We start from the raw sequence: 16,219 nt of genomic DNA on the forward strand, positions 1-16,219 counted from the left end.
TGGTTTTGTTGAGATAATTAGTTAGGAGCTAATAAAAATCAAAGTACGTAGAAATATATGATTTATTTTCAAGAGTACATATACGACAATACTTAAGTATTTAAGAATTTAAATGTGGCTAAAATATAATCTTGACTAGTCCATGTCTTCAACAATGTTAAAATCAAACCATTTAAGGAAGATAATTATTAAACTGTCTATAATTTTGAAGGAAAATCAGTGTACCGTTCCCCTAGTTAAAAGCTGTGTGTTCTGTCTTCTCTCTAACCCACTTTTCCTGCTGTGATTTAATTCTGTCTCTCTTGACCTTTATTCAGAGGAAACCAGTGAAATGGGAAATAACTCCTCACTGCCACTCACACAATATCCCTGAAATGTGTTTTGTCTTGTGACCTTTAAATGACAGGGATAAATAAAATGAATCACATCTCCTCGTGTGGACCTGATCTGTGGGTCAACACATGTTTGCTTTTAATCTGTATGAAAATGCTTTAGGCTAGGCTTGCCAGGGAGTAGGTGAGGTCGGGTGAAGAATGGGCAGTTGCCAACTGAGTCAGGCAGGAGGTGAACCAATGATCTGAAATGGAAAAGTTAAGAAGTTGAGGATTCTTTGTGTGAGAGAGGTGGCAAGGGGCAGGGTGTAAGGACAGTGGGAAAATTCCTGGACTGTTAGGGAAACAACCCCGAGACAGAACACTGGAAAGAGCTTCCAAGTAGGTGACACAGCTGTGAGAACAGCGCTTGAAATTGAATAAAAATGTCTCAAGGGTCCAATGATATTTCATCTCCCACTAAGAAAGGATTTTCTGTAAGCACCATTTTAACATTGAGGGTGATTTCCCCAATTTAAAAAAAAAAATCACAGACATGTTTAGAATTTCCACTGCCAAACTGTGTGTTTGATAAATTGAGTCGTATTCCTAACTTTCAGAAAGTATAAATGTTTCATAAAGGCTAATGGTATTTACAGAGATATACAAGTTGAAAATCTAGCCAAGGTTACTTGGTGTTTGAAATCCAGCATGATAATATTTTCCTGTGAAATCCCTAGGTCATTAACATTGCTTCAGTCAGTGTTTAACAGGCAGTCCATGCTGGTGAGATGAAATTTCATTTCTAGTTGAATGCTTTATGTCAGGAGACAACTTGCCTGATTGCAGTTGTTTGAAACTGAGCATATTCTAAGCACATGGCCTGCTGCCTTCTCTTGGCTGTAGATATCGATGAGTGTGGGACCGGGAGGCACAGCTGTGCCAATGATACCATTTGCTTTAACCTGGATGGTGGATACGATTGCCGGTGTCCCCACGGAAAGAACTGCACCGGGGACTGCATCCATGATGGAAAAATTAAGCACAACGGTCAGATCTGGGTGTTGGAGAATGACCGGTGCTCTGTGTGCTCCTGTCAGGTTAGTATAAACAAAAGCTCTTCACCATTTTTATCGAGGCATAATTTGCATACATTTCAAGTGTATGACTCGACGAACTTAGACAAATGCATACATCCATTTAACCATCATCACAGTTAATATAACAGAACATTTTCATCTACCCAAAATGTGGCGTCTGTCCTTTCTTAGTTAGGGCTGTGCTCCCAGCCTCAAGCCAACACTGCTTCCAGTTACTATAGATTTGATTTGTATTTTCTAGAGCCTCATATAAATGGAATCATATAACACAGTTGGCCTCTGTGTCTGCAGCTTCCACATCCATGAATTCAACCAACCGTGGATCAAAACTATTTGGAAAAAAATTCCAAAAAGCAAAACTTAATTTTCCCTGTACCAGCAACTATTTACGTAGCATTTACACTGTATTAGATATTATAAGTAATCGAGAGAGAATTTAAAGTACACAGGAGAATGTGTATTGTTTATATGCAAATACTATGCCGTTGAGCATCCATGGATTTTGGTGTTCTCAGGCATCCTGGAACCACTGTCCCGTGGATACCAAGGGACAACCATGCATACTCTTTGTGTCTGGCTTCTTTCTCACTGCATTATGTTTTGACCTTCATTTATATTCATTACATGCATATATCAGTAACCCATTCCTTCCTACTACTGAATAGTATTCCCTTATATGGAAATACCACAGTGCGTTTATCAATTCATAGGACAAAATTCTGTTTCTAACTATGCTAATGTTTCTATAGCCACAATAGCATACTTGAATGAATTCATAAATGAAGCCAGAATGGACGAGCTATGGCCTATTTGGGTTATATTTCAGTTTTAGAGAGGTGTTCTGCGAACCCAGTTGATAATAGACATTTAAATTATAGTTAAGTGAATAATACCAAGGATTCAGCTGTTATTAAAGAAACTGATAACAGCTTGTACAAAAACATAAGGTTAAAATATTTCTAGAAACTTGATAGTATATAAAACTTGTTGACTAGTTACATGCCCTCACACAAAACAAAATTTAATTAGTATTCAAATTACTATACTGGTAAACAAGTACATGTGTATTTATATAGTCATACACAAATTTATTTACACATAAGGACCACGCAGTGGTTATCATTTTATACTGGTTATTTCTGAAAAATTTATTTCCAGTCAAGTCACTTAAAGAGTAATGTGTGGAAAGGAAATTGGAAGTTCTCCAGCTTGGGTAATTTCTGTGTGCTAGCTACAAAATGGAATTTTAAAGAAAAGCAGTTATATTGGGTAAATAGTGTGAGTTATCTCAACTTCCAGATCAACATCTGAGATCATATATATAATGTATATATGTGTATATGTATATAAAGGGACAGGCACATACAGATTCACGTATACAATGTTAGCATTTTGAGAAACGGAGGCTTTTGGTAACTGCTTTTGTCCCTTTTTGTACAGAATGGATTTGTAATGTGCCGACGGATGGTCTGTGACTGTGAGAATCCCACGGTGGATCTTTTCTGCTGCCCTGAATGTGACCCAAGGCTGAGCAGCCAGTGCCTCCATCAAAATGGGGAAACCTTGTACAACAGCGGCGACACCTGGGTCCAGAATTGCCAGCAGTGCCGCTGCTTGGTAAGTTCAGCTCCAGGAAGTGCAGGAAATGTTCAAGCCCAGAGTTGAAAGACGAAGGCAACCCTGCCCTGCCCCCTCCACCAGTGTTCAGTACCCGCCCATAGCACTGGCAGTTACAAACAGAGAACCTGGTTAGGGTGACAGCATGATAGAACTTATCATTCTGGACCTGAGAAGGAGTGTCCGGGTGTAGATGTGGTACACCACGCCATGTTAGTCTTCAGAAATATCTCCAGAGCTCAAAAATGGCTTCCCCAATCCCATTCAGTTTAAGTTTACGTAGAGACAATTATGAACAGAACAGTGACATCCATTTTTTCCAAGTGGACCTTTTGCTAGTCCATTTCTATTACATATGTTCGGACTTAACAAAACAAAGACAAAAAAGCATACTTTTGTCTCCTAAAGATTATTACTATCAATACTGTGCTGGTAGGCACTGTGTTTTACATACAATACGAATTTGCAATAAATACTTATTAGAATATAACTGAGTTGTCTGTATATATTTATGCAACTTCTACTGGAAACAATAGGTAAAAAAGAAAATAAAGACTTGATTAAAAAAAAAACCACCAATCATTTTTTTCATTTGGCCGAATTCCTTGTTCCTTTTTGGTGGTGTAAATGAAAAGAAAAATTTTTTTCCTAGAAGAAAGTTTCACAGATGCTACTTTAAAAGTTATGGCTAGTTTCTGTTTGTGGGAGGATATTTATAAGGCATCGCTCTTTTGTTGCTTTCTTTTTTATACTTTCAACCCCAAAATCAATTGAAAGAGCAAGGTCAGTTTCTGTGCCTGAAGGCTGCTTTCATCCCCAAGACCATGAGATGCAGAATTACGAAGAAAATAGGAGACAAGTGGGAACTTAATTTTAAAAAGGTCCAAGTCACACAATTTCCCCACTCGGAATAAAAAAGACTGAAATCCGTTCCTAGTTTTGTTTTGCTTCCAGTATCCCTACACTGAGAAATGTCAGATTTCCTTTGTATTTCAGTTTATTTTCTTGTAAGTGGACACACTTTCTTTTTGCAGAAGGGAATAAATGAGAAGGTAGGGGAAAACAAGAATGGGAAAAAAAAAAATCTCCTAGGCAAAAAGCTAAGTAAAAACCTCTTCCATAGCAAACAGTGCTCCTTTGTCATGGGGAAAGAGAGAGGCACGCAGATTAGATTGTTTTAAGAGAAAGGGTTTTGGCTTTCCTTGAATATTGTTCTTGTTTAACCCTTGAAGACTGTTTTAAAATCCTTCTGCAGTACAGAGCTCATCACTCTGATAGGGCTTTGCAGATTCCCTGCAAGATTTGCAGCTGTGACTATAAATGTCCATCAATTAGATTGAGTTCTCTGTAAACACTGTGCTCCCTGCCCCCCTCTGCCTCTGCCCTTGTGCACCTGCTTTCCTTACAGCAAGGGGAAGTGGACTGTTGGCCCCTGCCTTGCCCGGAGGTGGAGTGTGAATTCAGTGTCCTCCCAGAGAATGAGTGCTGCCCGCGCTGTGTCACCGACCCTTGCCAGGCCGACACCATCCGCAATGACATCACCAAAACCTGCCTGGACGAGATGAATGTGGTTCGCTTCACTGGGTCCTCTTGGATCAAGCATGGCACCGAGTGTACTCTGTGCCAGTGCAAGGTAAAGCCCATCATATTCAAGCAGGGACCCCTTGGCCAGCTGCTCCCCGGATTCACAGATGTTCACCTGGCCAACGGGAAGCGTCTTTCCTATTTATTGTTCACAGAGATGGAAGGAGGGCCACTTGGCTTTATTAGTGCCAAGGCCGACTGTCGTGTGCATCTTCTGCTGCATATTCAGGGAGACGGAGGTGGAGGTGCATGGTCAGAAACCAGAATGATCGGTTTTTTGTATCACCAGAACAAAAAGAACCTACATGAATTGCCCTGAAGTATCTAACTGTGCACATCTTTAAAAAAAGAAAAAACGACACCACCAAAGTTCATGTTTCTTTCATGATCGAAGACAATTTTATCTTATTGATTTTTATCTTGTCCTTTTATGAGCTAAGATACTGATAAGAGGTAAACATACTACGTTTTCCAAAGTGACAATCAGTCTGGCAAAAATGGGCATATTTCTTGGTTTGTTGTGGTCAGTTACATTGAGTTGAAAATTTAAGATCTATTGTTTACCATATTTTATTCCTACAGTTAGAAGAAAATCATTATAGTGACTTTTCTTTTTATTCTCATTAGAAAATGGAATTGGATCTTTTACTTCAATGAGGACAAAAAGATCAATAATGTAGGCAGAGTATATAGAATTCATAGGTGGTGACAAAACTGAAAGCATTCTACTTGATTATTGTTCCTACAAACAACTCATTTGCTGGTCATTGTACTTCATAGTCAGAATTTTGATATCGACACGAAAATTAAGTAAATAATCTGAAAAGCTTAACAACAGCAAGAAAACCAACATATCAGATTTTTCCCAGCATAGCACAGCCAGGTGTCTGTAACTGCTCTATTTTTTTAAGAGAGCAGTTCCATTAAATTTTTTTTTCTAGTAGAGCAATTTAATTCAGATTCACTCAGTACAAATTTCTTACTGGAGTAGCTTGATGTAACAGGGCAAAGAAATACAAAACGCTTTAAGTTTTGAGGTACTGTTACCTATTTCAAACCAAAATTTCTAGTTCTTTCAATCAATGCAACTGGTCAATCGAGCAAAGCTTTTTGAGGGAACATTTAATGCAATTTTCTAAAAGTGATTAGCATATTTGAAAGTTACTACTACTACTACAAGTTGCTAATAATATAGATGTAATGTTGCTTTCATATACATTTAACGTGAGTGCATTTAACAGTGCGTATCTAGAAACTTCAGCATTAATGACCGACAGGGAAATACTTTCTGACATGTAATTACCAAATAGAGTTGAGTCCCCTTACACTCTTAATCTAACTGTTAATGTTCTGAGCAGTGACAACAAAAATATATAGCAGGTGATGGAATGAAAAACACACCAAATATCTCTCAGATATTTGCAATAAGAAAAATGCATTTAATAATAGGCAGAAAAACATCAGAGTGATTTCTGGGCTAAGGAGCGTGAATGAGTTTGTCATTCACTGCCTTATAGCAACTACTAGGAATTTTTTGGCTGGTGGTAGGAAGATATTCCAGAGAGTGTATTTTGGCATTAAATTCATTTCTTGTCAGATAAGTACCAATCCTCAAAAGTTACTATTTAATGCCATTCCTCTTTTACCTTCTTGTTAAATATGAGTTATAAAAATATGCTCAATGTTACCAAATGTATCCCTAATACTCATTTTATTATGTTTACTTTGTGCTATTTTAAAGATAAAATTTATGCCAAACAGGCTAGAGATACTGCATTGGAGGTGAGCATTCTTCACAATCTGGTGCTTTCAGAGCACCATTTTTACCTATTGTCTCCTCATCAGACTGCTTCTGAGTTATTTGTTCTACTCAATAAATATACATTGTGTAGGGTATTTTGCTAGTGCCTGGCTATAATGATCAGCAAAAACAGACACAGTCGTTCCTAGAAATTACTGCCTGGCGGTCACATGTGGCTGTTTAAATTTTATTGAAATTAGGTTAAATTCAAAATCTAATGCCTTATTCACACAAGCCGCATTTCAGCTGCTCACGTGTGCTAGTGGCTGTCATGTTGGACAGCACGTGTAGAGGACATTTCTATCATCAACAAACGTTCTGTTGGACAGCACTGGTCTGGAGGTGAAGAATGTGGGGTCTAGAGTCAGGATACCTGGATTCAAACTACACTAGTAATGTGACCACCAGGTACATTTTTTAACCTCTCTGCGTGGCTCCGTTTTTCTCATCTGAAGATAGGAATATTATTATAATATTAGTTACCAAGGAATAATGGTAGTGCCTACTTGAGAACATTGCTGTAAGAATTAAGTGAGAGGATACACACAAAAAGTTTCCTACACGTTTCACATACGTTGAGTGAGCGCTCAATAAATGTTGGCTTTTATTAACTGTTGGTTGTGGAGTAAGTCATGAAACAGACCAGCTAAAGACCACATTACAAACTGTAAGGGATCCTCTGAAGGAGAGGGGAATTGTGCTGAGAGGCTGTACAACACGTGAACCAGTTACTTCCTGAGGAATTAGGAGTTAGCTGGGAGAAACAGAGTTAAGAGTTTCCTTCCCTTTTTAAAAGATGTCTTCAAACATGATTTTTAGGTTATATGGGTCAGAGAGCTTTCAGGCAATTATGTTTTGAGCTCCAGACAATAAAGAGGGATGTACCCAGTTGAGAAATAAGGAGGGAGGAGCTATAGAGGGTCACTTCCTTTAATAAATTACGACTGAGTGGGACACTTTGGAAATTGGAAACTAAAGGGCCTCTTTTAACTTATAATAGTGAAATAATTGAAGTATGGAAAAAATCAGTTTTATGAGGCTGGAACTCCTGGCTTCCTAAAGGTTGCCTTCAGCTATTAGAAACAGTAAACTTAAAGTTTGGAAAGTGGACATCTGTACTAAAATTAGAATGGATAATAAGATCTATCTATGGAAAAAAATAACCCCATGAATGGACAACGTTATAATGAAGACTTTAATATATGATCAGGAGAGCTTTGCAAATCAAAAGAGGAAGAAAGGACCAGTCTATAAATATTGGAATGACTGAACGGCAAGTTGAGGGAGGTAATTTATATATACTATTATGTTATGTATCAAAATAAACGCCATGTGGGAAGTGCTAGGTATTAAAAATAAATCAAGACAAAATGTAATCAAATATTTATCAAAATTCTAGAAGGGAGATTCCTTTTCTAATTTAAAAGTGATGAAATATGCCTCAAAGAAAATTTAGAGCTTCTATATATAAACAAAGTTAGCAAAACAGAAAGTTACAACCAGAGATGGGAAAAATACTTTCAAGAGATATTATTTCTTTATTAGATTAAAAACACATGAAAATTAATATGAAAGTACTTATTTCCCCATAAATAAATCAACAAAGGATGAATAAACAATTCACTAAAAAAAACAGAGCTACTAAAAAAGGGAAAATCATTCAGCTTTTAAATAATTGAAACTTAAATTTAAAATAACATAATGAATCATTATTTTCACATTCTACAGCAAAAAAAAATTTCATAATAATTTCTAATGCTGACAGAAATGTACTGGAATTGTAGTTCTTATGCAATGTTAGTCACATTGAAAAATACATGTCAAGGGCCGCACATACACCTACTTGCCCACTCCCCGTCCCCACGGGGAAATATCCAAAAGATCGTGTTAATCCTGCATCTGAGAATCCAACCTAAAGAAATAATCTAAAATAAGGAACAAGCCATATGCATTGCAATAGTCACCTCAACATTAATTGGCATGCAGAGTCAAGGAAGAAACCAAAATAGAGAAATGGTTACCCAACAATAGAAATACAGTTAATAAATTACGGTAACTCTATGACATAATATATGATATATCAAAATTATTATTGTATGTAATTATATAATTATATTATGCAACCATTCAAGTACTAACAATGCTTATAATAAAAATTAAGATTAAAAATACTATGTGTGATTTCATATACACTTTGATTATAAGAAAGTTGAAAATAAAGGAATACAAAATGATTCCTGTGAGGATATACAAATATGGATAGTAGTGGAATTTTAAAATATATTAATTTTATGAAGATAATTTATAGCCATGTATTGTGTATACATATATAATTACATGTATTATATCTATAATATGTATAATTTTAAAACATAATTAATATATTAATGTATAATATAGTGAGTAATTGATAAATAATAAATATATTAAATCTAAAAATAGTAAAATATTTTATGCATCATATATATTATACAGAAACATTTTACTGAAAACCAAAAGTCAACTTTCTTCTATCTTGATTTTTAAAGTTTAGTTTGTAAAGAGTGATGATGACTTCTTTACCAATAAATAGAAACAGAAATAACAGGATGTTAAAGAAACGTACTGTGTTATATGTAAAAATAATCAGATTTTATAATTAGTTATGACAGTAGTAGGCAGTTACTATTCCTAGCAATCTGACTAAGTTTCAGTGGATCACCTTTTATTCTAATTTTTATCAAGGTAATGTTTATTAAGGTGAAAAGCATAGTTATTATGTGTATAATTTAACGAGTTTGATGAATCAAAATATAGAATATTTCCAACACTCTAGCAAGTCCTTTTTTGTCCTCTTCTAGGCAGTGCTTCCCATAGGACACCTCAATTTTATTTCATTGTAATAAATATATTTTGCCTATTTTAAAATTTCATATAAATGGAATCACACAGTGTGTACTCTTTTATGTTTAATGGTGAAGTTACCATTTTATCATTATGTAACGTCCCCCCTTATCTCTAGCAAGGCTTCTAGACTTGAAGTCACTTTTGCCTGGTATTCATGTGGCCACTCAGTATGTTGTTTTGATCCTTCCACTTTCTGTGGTTTTATATTTAAAGTACATTTGTTATAGATAACGTATAAAAGTCCTTCCTTTTTTTATCCACTGTGACACTGTCTTGTAATTGAAGTGTTTAATCTATCTATTTACATTTAATGTAGTTTTTGACATTAGGGCCACCATTTTGGCATTTGTTTTTTACTTATTCCGTCCATTTTTTTATATTCCTAGTTACTCATTCCTTCCTTCTTAATGTTTAGTAACATTTTTTTGTATTATTCAGTTTTAATTGTTCTTTTATATTCTTTATAACTCTTTATATTATTATTTTAGTTGCTGGTATAGGGATTATAATATATTATTAATTTTATTACAGTATAATAAGATTTAATATTACACCACTTTGTATAAAATGTTAGAATTTTGGAATAATATGATCTCATTCCCTTAGCCTTTGGCCTACAATATTCATATACTTATAACTATGTATACTATAAACCCTAAAAGTCCATATCATTATTTTTGCTTTATCAGTCAAATATCTTTTAAGGAAATTAATGGAAGAAAAAATGCTGTATTTTTAATTTTATGTTTGTATTTGCCCACATATTTATCATTTGTGGTTTTCTTCATTTCTTCTCACACATTTGAATCTCCATCTGGTGTCATTTATCTTTCGCTTCAATGACTTCCTTCAGCATTTTCCATACTGCAGATATACTGGCAATAAATTCTCTCAACTTACAATTATCTGAAAATGTCTTTATTTTTGAAGGATATCTTTACTAAATAAAGAATTCAGGATGGACGGATTTGTCCCAGCACTTTGAAGGCGATGCTCCATTGTTTTCCGTTTTCTCTTGTTTTAGATAAGGATTCAGCTCTCATTTGTGCTTTTGTTCCCTCATGTACAGTGTGTCTTTTTTCCTGCTCTGTCTCCTTTCGTGATTCTTTCTTTATATCTGTTTTTTAGAATTTTGACCATGATACACTTAAGTATTGTGTGTGTGTGTCTTTGTTCTCTTTGGCTTTTGCTAGGCTTTTTGAATGTCTAAGTTGATATTTTTTCCACCAAATTTGAGGAAAATTTGGCCATCGTTTTCTTTAGATATTTTGTCTGCCACAGTTTCTTCGTCTTATTCTTCTGGGAGTCCAACTGCATATGTGTTATATGGTCTAATACGATCTTGAAGATCACTGAGGCTCCATTTTTATTTCAGTCTTTTTCTCTTTGTTATAAAGATTTGATAATTTCTATTTTTTTCTTCAAATTTACTATTTCTTCTGCCATCTCTAATTGCTGTTAAACCCATCCAATGAATTTTTCATTTCAAATATTACACTCCTCAGATCCAGAATTTTTATTTAATTCTATTTATAGTTTTAGTTCTCCGCTGAAATTTACCATCTTTTTTCATTCATTATGCCCATCTCCTTTTTTTTTTTTTAATCTTTGTACGTATTTGTAATAGATACTTTCCAGTCTGCTAATTGCACTATTTGGATTAATTTTGAGTCATTTCTGTCCACTGCTTTTTCTCCTGATGAAGAGTCACTTTTTCCTGTTTTTCTTCACGTGTCTAATGATTGTTATGGTTTCCTGGATGTCAGGGATAACATAGGGTACGGACCCTACATCCTATTTGTTTTCTCTGAAGACTATTTTCGTTCGAGCAGATTGCAGATTACTGGCCGGTCACCTTGCACTTGCGAGGCCTGGCTCTACATTGGTTTGGTGGGTCCATCCTAGATGCGGCCTTAAGTTCTAGGGTGAATCTCTTAATCTTGAGACGTTGTTTTACTCCTAGTCATGGCCCTTTGGGGCTTTCAGTGGAAAGCTTGAATTTTTTATCACTTCTTTCTAACTTGGCGAGACACAGATTTTAAACACTGCTGCCCACAGTGAGCAGCATCTGAAATCTCCGCTCAGATCTTTCAGACTTCAAGCTGGGAGTCTCTGATTGTCTCTTTAGAGTCCCCTCTGCAGTTGGAAGATCAGCCAAGGCTTTGAGGGGAGTTTATACGCTGATTCGCTCCCTCTTTTTCTCGATATTTTCTCCTGAACTTCCAGCCACTCTGGCAGCCCTCCGGGTTGTCCTCTGACGTCTGGAGCCTATCAGATGGTGGCTTTCTGCTTGTTATAGTTATCCTAATCACCACAGACTAGGCACTGCCCTAGGGGAAAATGCCAAGTAAAAATGAGTCCCCCACAGTACCTTCTCCTTCTTTCAAAGATTGAAACCCCCCCAGTGTCTGCCTACTTCTAGTTACTGTGTTGCTTTAAATAGTTTTTATATTTTGTCCAAATTTTATAGTTATCTGTCAGAGGGTTAGTCTTATATATGTAACTATGTCATTACTGAAACTGGAACCCCAATGGAATATTTTACTAATCTTTCTTGTATGAGCTGTGTTTCCCTAATTGAGGAGCTTCCAATGACATAGTCTGTAGAGCATCCATGTTGCTATAGCAGAACGTATTGATATGGAATAAGAAAAACACTACTGGAAGATTTTGGAAAGTACACAGTCCCTTCCTAAAACATAGTCATGGCCACCATACTAACGATTTTCCCCCCATAGGGTTCTAATGCTACTTTCACATACTTAACGACAGAAGGCTCCAGAAATTCTCTCTCTTTCTGCTCAAAAGCCATACAATTTGAGGCGCTGATATTCTCAGGAACTGGTACACCCCTCACTTCATTGGGTCAATGGATTGGGAAACACCATGTAACCAGGTTATGGTCAGAAAACCCCTGGTTCTGAACATAATGAAAGAGCTTTAAAATATGGCTAGAGATCCAGAAGATGGTTGTCACACTCTTTTGCCCTCAGACTAAGAACTCTGCTTAATAACAGTTAAGAAAGGGGATTAGGTTAAATTGATCATGTTCTTCATGGATATCGACTGGCTTGTCCCTCATTTCATCAGCGTCAACAAAGGCTAAAATATCAAAGTCCTTTTTTAAGTTTTATCTTAGACGGACAGACACTTTGGGTTTTACCACATTAAAGTATAAATACATTTTCAACCATCTAAAGTCAATTATCTGAGAGAATATATCAAATAGGAGACGGGTTTTAGAATCAGGCTAGCCTGAATTTTAATCCTAGCTGCACCATTTTACTAGCTGTGTGATTTTGGGACATGATATTGAAGCTTTCTGATCTTCAGTTTCTGAACCTAAAAAGTGTGACTGTTAATAGTGATCCCACTGAGAATGCTGTGAGGTTGAAATCAGATAATGTATTTAAAGTGCCTGGCAAAGTGTCTGAGACAGAGTACACACTCCAAAAGTAGAAGGGTATCATCACCTTACGGTTGTGGTAACAATATTAGCGTGATCATTGTGGTGCGCTAGCTGGTGGGAGAAGGTAAGAGGGCAAGGAATCAGAAGAGTAAGACACAAATCTCTTTCTTTTCCATAATAGACTGCACTATTTGGGTATGTTGTTATAAAAACTAATTATGCATATCTGGCCCTTCCCTGACTATTTTTCTTGCCTCAGCTCTGCACAGTTTTCTTCACCAACTTGAAATTCTCACCCAGACTGGACCTTCCTTTGGTTTCTTTTCACTATAAAGCCTTCACTCTTTCTGTTCTCTGTGCTCTTGGCCTTCCTTTTCACAGAACTGTCTTGAGTTCTTGGTTTAAATATCACTTCTACAGAGAAGTCTACACTGGCCGCCCAATCTAAGTAGCCAGTCTTGTATTAATCTCCTGACACCACATAGTTTTTTCTTTTCTAGCACTTTTCACAATTTTTGATTGTGTGTTTGCTTGTCAATCTTCTCCTCCCAAAAACTATTAGCCCTGTCCTGTGAGAGTAGTGACCATGTCTGCTTTATTCATCAGTCTAGCTAGGGCTGGATTTACTCAATGCTTGTTTTGTCAATGAATAAATGAAAGAACAAACGTCACCTAAGAGATGGCCACCCAGTAAATAAAGGCGGCCTATCGTTTGCCACAGGTAACTGGTCATAGTTGGAAAGACATGAAAAGTGATTGGGCCTTTGAACTTTCAGGGGCGCATATGTAACAAACCAACCATTCAGTTGTGATGGGTACCAATCAATAGGTGTGAGTATTTACCAGTGGCTTAAAAATTCATACCATGCTTTTCCCCCTCTTTTTTCCTCTAGAATGGCCACATCTGTTGCTCAGTGGATCCACAGTGCCTTCAGGAACTGTGAAGTTAACTGTCTCACTGGAAATTCCTGTTTGAATGTTCTTTCATTAAAAAGACCGAAAAAAAAAAAAAAGTTAAAACTTAAAGTGGATGATTTGTGGGCAGCTAAGTGCAGCATTGTTAATAGCTGAGTGAACTTTCAATTATGAAATTTGTGGAGCTTGAGAAAATCACAACAGGAAAATTCCTGGGGCAAAACCTAGACCAGAATCCCGCCTCCGCGGTGTCTGACATCAGCATGTAGAGAATGGGCGTGAAATACACACGGTGACATCGGGACCGCTGGATGCAAAGCCCGAGCTTCTGGGAGTTTTGAAAGCCTCTCGCCTCACTGGTGCAGCGAATTTTCCCTTGATCAGAATCTCCACGAATCAGTTCAGTTCTTCACTGCAAAAAAATAAAATGCAAGGCAGTGAATGAATTCTATTTTCAGAAGCAAAGCGAAGGAGCTATAACATGTTATCTGTACAGTATACACTCTGAAAAGAAATCTGCAACAAGTTATTGTAATGATAAAAAAAAATAATGCACAGGCATGGTTACTTAATATTTTCTAACAAGAAAAGTCATCCCTCTTTCCTCGTTTTACTGCACTTACTATTATTTGGTTGAATTTGTTCAGTATAAGCTCGTTCTTGTGTAAAATTAAATAAATATTTCTCTTACCTTATCGCGTGTCCGAGTGTCTTGCTCAGTGTGTTCCTTTTTTCCCACAGATGCTTCAGCATATAAATTGCTTTCGAGTTCTGCTGATAAAAAGCTCCCACCATGCCACTGCCAAGCTGAAAGGTGATTGTCACTAAATTACATGCCTAAGTGGGGCGTGCGATGGATGCCTTTGTTCAGCCTCTGTGGGTTTTCTCAGTCACCCCTCACCCTGCCTTGTATCCTGGGGGCTGACCTCCATACATCGTATTAATAGATTCTCTTGTCCTCTGGATTCTGATTCGGTTTGACCAGTGGGGACAACTGGTAGGATATCAGAAAGAGGAAGCTTGGATATTTTTTCTGCTGGCTCTTTTCCTCCAGGTCACTACCCTGATTAGCTGTGTCACTTCCTGAAGGCCACATCTCCTGACACGTAGCCCTCTCTGTTCAGCTACCCTCTCCAGGTTCTGATAACTGCTATTTGCTTCTCCTGGCTTAAGGGTAGTAACTCTGGCTGTTTTGTCCTTGCCGGTACCTGCTCCATTTCTTGTTGTTCCCTGTTTCCTATTGCATCTTTATAAATGGTCCCTTTGTTAAACTCTCTTTAATTAGCCAGCTTGAGTACACCATCTGTTTCCTGCCAGGACTCTGACTGATACACATAAGGAGGGGAGTAGGGGAGGGTTGGGAGTATCTTCAAGAATTGGTATTTCACATTTTGATATAAAAATGTAAAGAATTCCAGCATTAGGAGGGATTATGATATTTCATGTTAAATTTTTTTGATGCACTAGAATCTCAGCAGGAAAAAGGAAACTGGTACCCAACTGAGGAAGGTAAATCCAATATTGCCCTATTCATATGTTTTGCATTAGAGTGAAAAGAAAATACAAATATTATTAAATTAAATTTTAGTTGCAAAAAGACTTTTTTAGAGAAAAAAGAAAGAAGTGAACAGGATATGACTCCCACAAGCTACACAGAAATGATAAAGTGGTGTTTAACTACCCCTTCCTCATTGCTATGGAAACAACCTAACACGAGCTGAACTGAAAGGATAATTTATAAATATCTTTATACTTTGGCATGTGTACCATTTATTGAATGTGTGAATTCAAGTATCTCTTAATATTCCCTAGATTTATCATAATAATTTTTTCTGCAGTCTTTAATATTTGATTTAAAATTTCAGCAGAGCCTAAAGTTTATTTTTATAAGGTATTATTTACTATGGTAACATGCAATTTTGTTTCCAAAAGGATATTAATTTGAAGTTTTTTCCATCTATGTTTTTCCTTATATAGATTTGAGATTTCATATTAAATCTTCCTAAAATATGTTTATCTGCTTTTATGAGGAAAGTAAAACATAATGTGTGCATGTGTACATACACAGACTCACAATCTACGTCCGTATACTTGTGTGTATTCATCACATAGATATTTTATGCCTTCTAGAAGAAGCAAGGCTGGAACTGCATGCTGTCCATCCATTTTAAGCCTTTATAGGACTCTGAGCATATTGGTAATTGCAGACCCTGGCTTCTATAGACTTGTGAAAGAAAGCAAAGTCATAACATTGAGAAGAAAAGAAGAACAAAATAAGATTATGTTCTTCTAAGGATCATTAAAGCAATGAATGTGTTCAGACTGAATTTTTTTTTCCTTTAAGGTTTATCCTGTAAATAATAGATCCCCAGGAGAATTACTGTTTACCCCGGCAAACAATAATCAATTGCTTCTTAAGAACTTTGTTCCTTGAAAAAGAGGCAGTTAAGGCCCTATTTCTTACTCTGGAGATAATTGGAAAAATGCCATGGTTGAATTATGCCAATGTTGTGGGAAAGTGAGAACTAAGAAGCATGAATTTAATTTGGGGGTACTCGGCACTTTTAAGAGCAGCCTTTGATGGAAACATTGGTAC

At 36.5% G+C, this 16,219-nt stretch overlaps 1 protein-coding gene across 8 annotated transcripts in view; it reads left to right on the top strand.

Moving 5' to 3' along the window:
• NELL2 (neural EGFL like 2) overlaps nucleotides 1-14,319 on the top strand; it is a 342,904-nt gene extending 328,585 nt beyond the window's left edge. For all 8 annotated transcript variants that reach the window (XM_072972950.1, XM_072972947.1, XM_072972949.1 and 5 more), the window contains 4 exons: nucleotides 1,218-1,411; nucleotides 2,852-3,028; nucleotides 4,437-4,661; nucleotides 13,602-14,319. In XM_072972950.1, coding sequence (XP_072829051.1) covers nucleotides 1,218-1,411; nucleotides 2,852-3,028; nucleotides 4,437-4,661; nucleotides 13,602-13,652 — 647 coding nt within the window. In that variant the 3' untranslated portion in view covers nucleotides 13,653-14,319. The remainder of the gene's footprint in view (nucleotides 1-1,217; nucleotides 1,412-2,851; nucleotides 3,029-4,436; nucleotides 4,662-13,601) is intronic.
• Nucleotides 14,320-16,219: the final 1,900 nt, after the last annotated feature.

This window comes from Vicugna pacos, chromosome 12, assembly GCF_048564905.1.
Source record: "Vicugna pacos chromosome 12, VicPac4, whole genome shotgun sequence".
NCBI lineage: Eukaryota > Metazoa > Chordata > Mammalia > Artiodactyla > Camelidae > Vicugna > Vicugna pacos.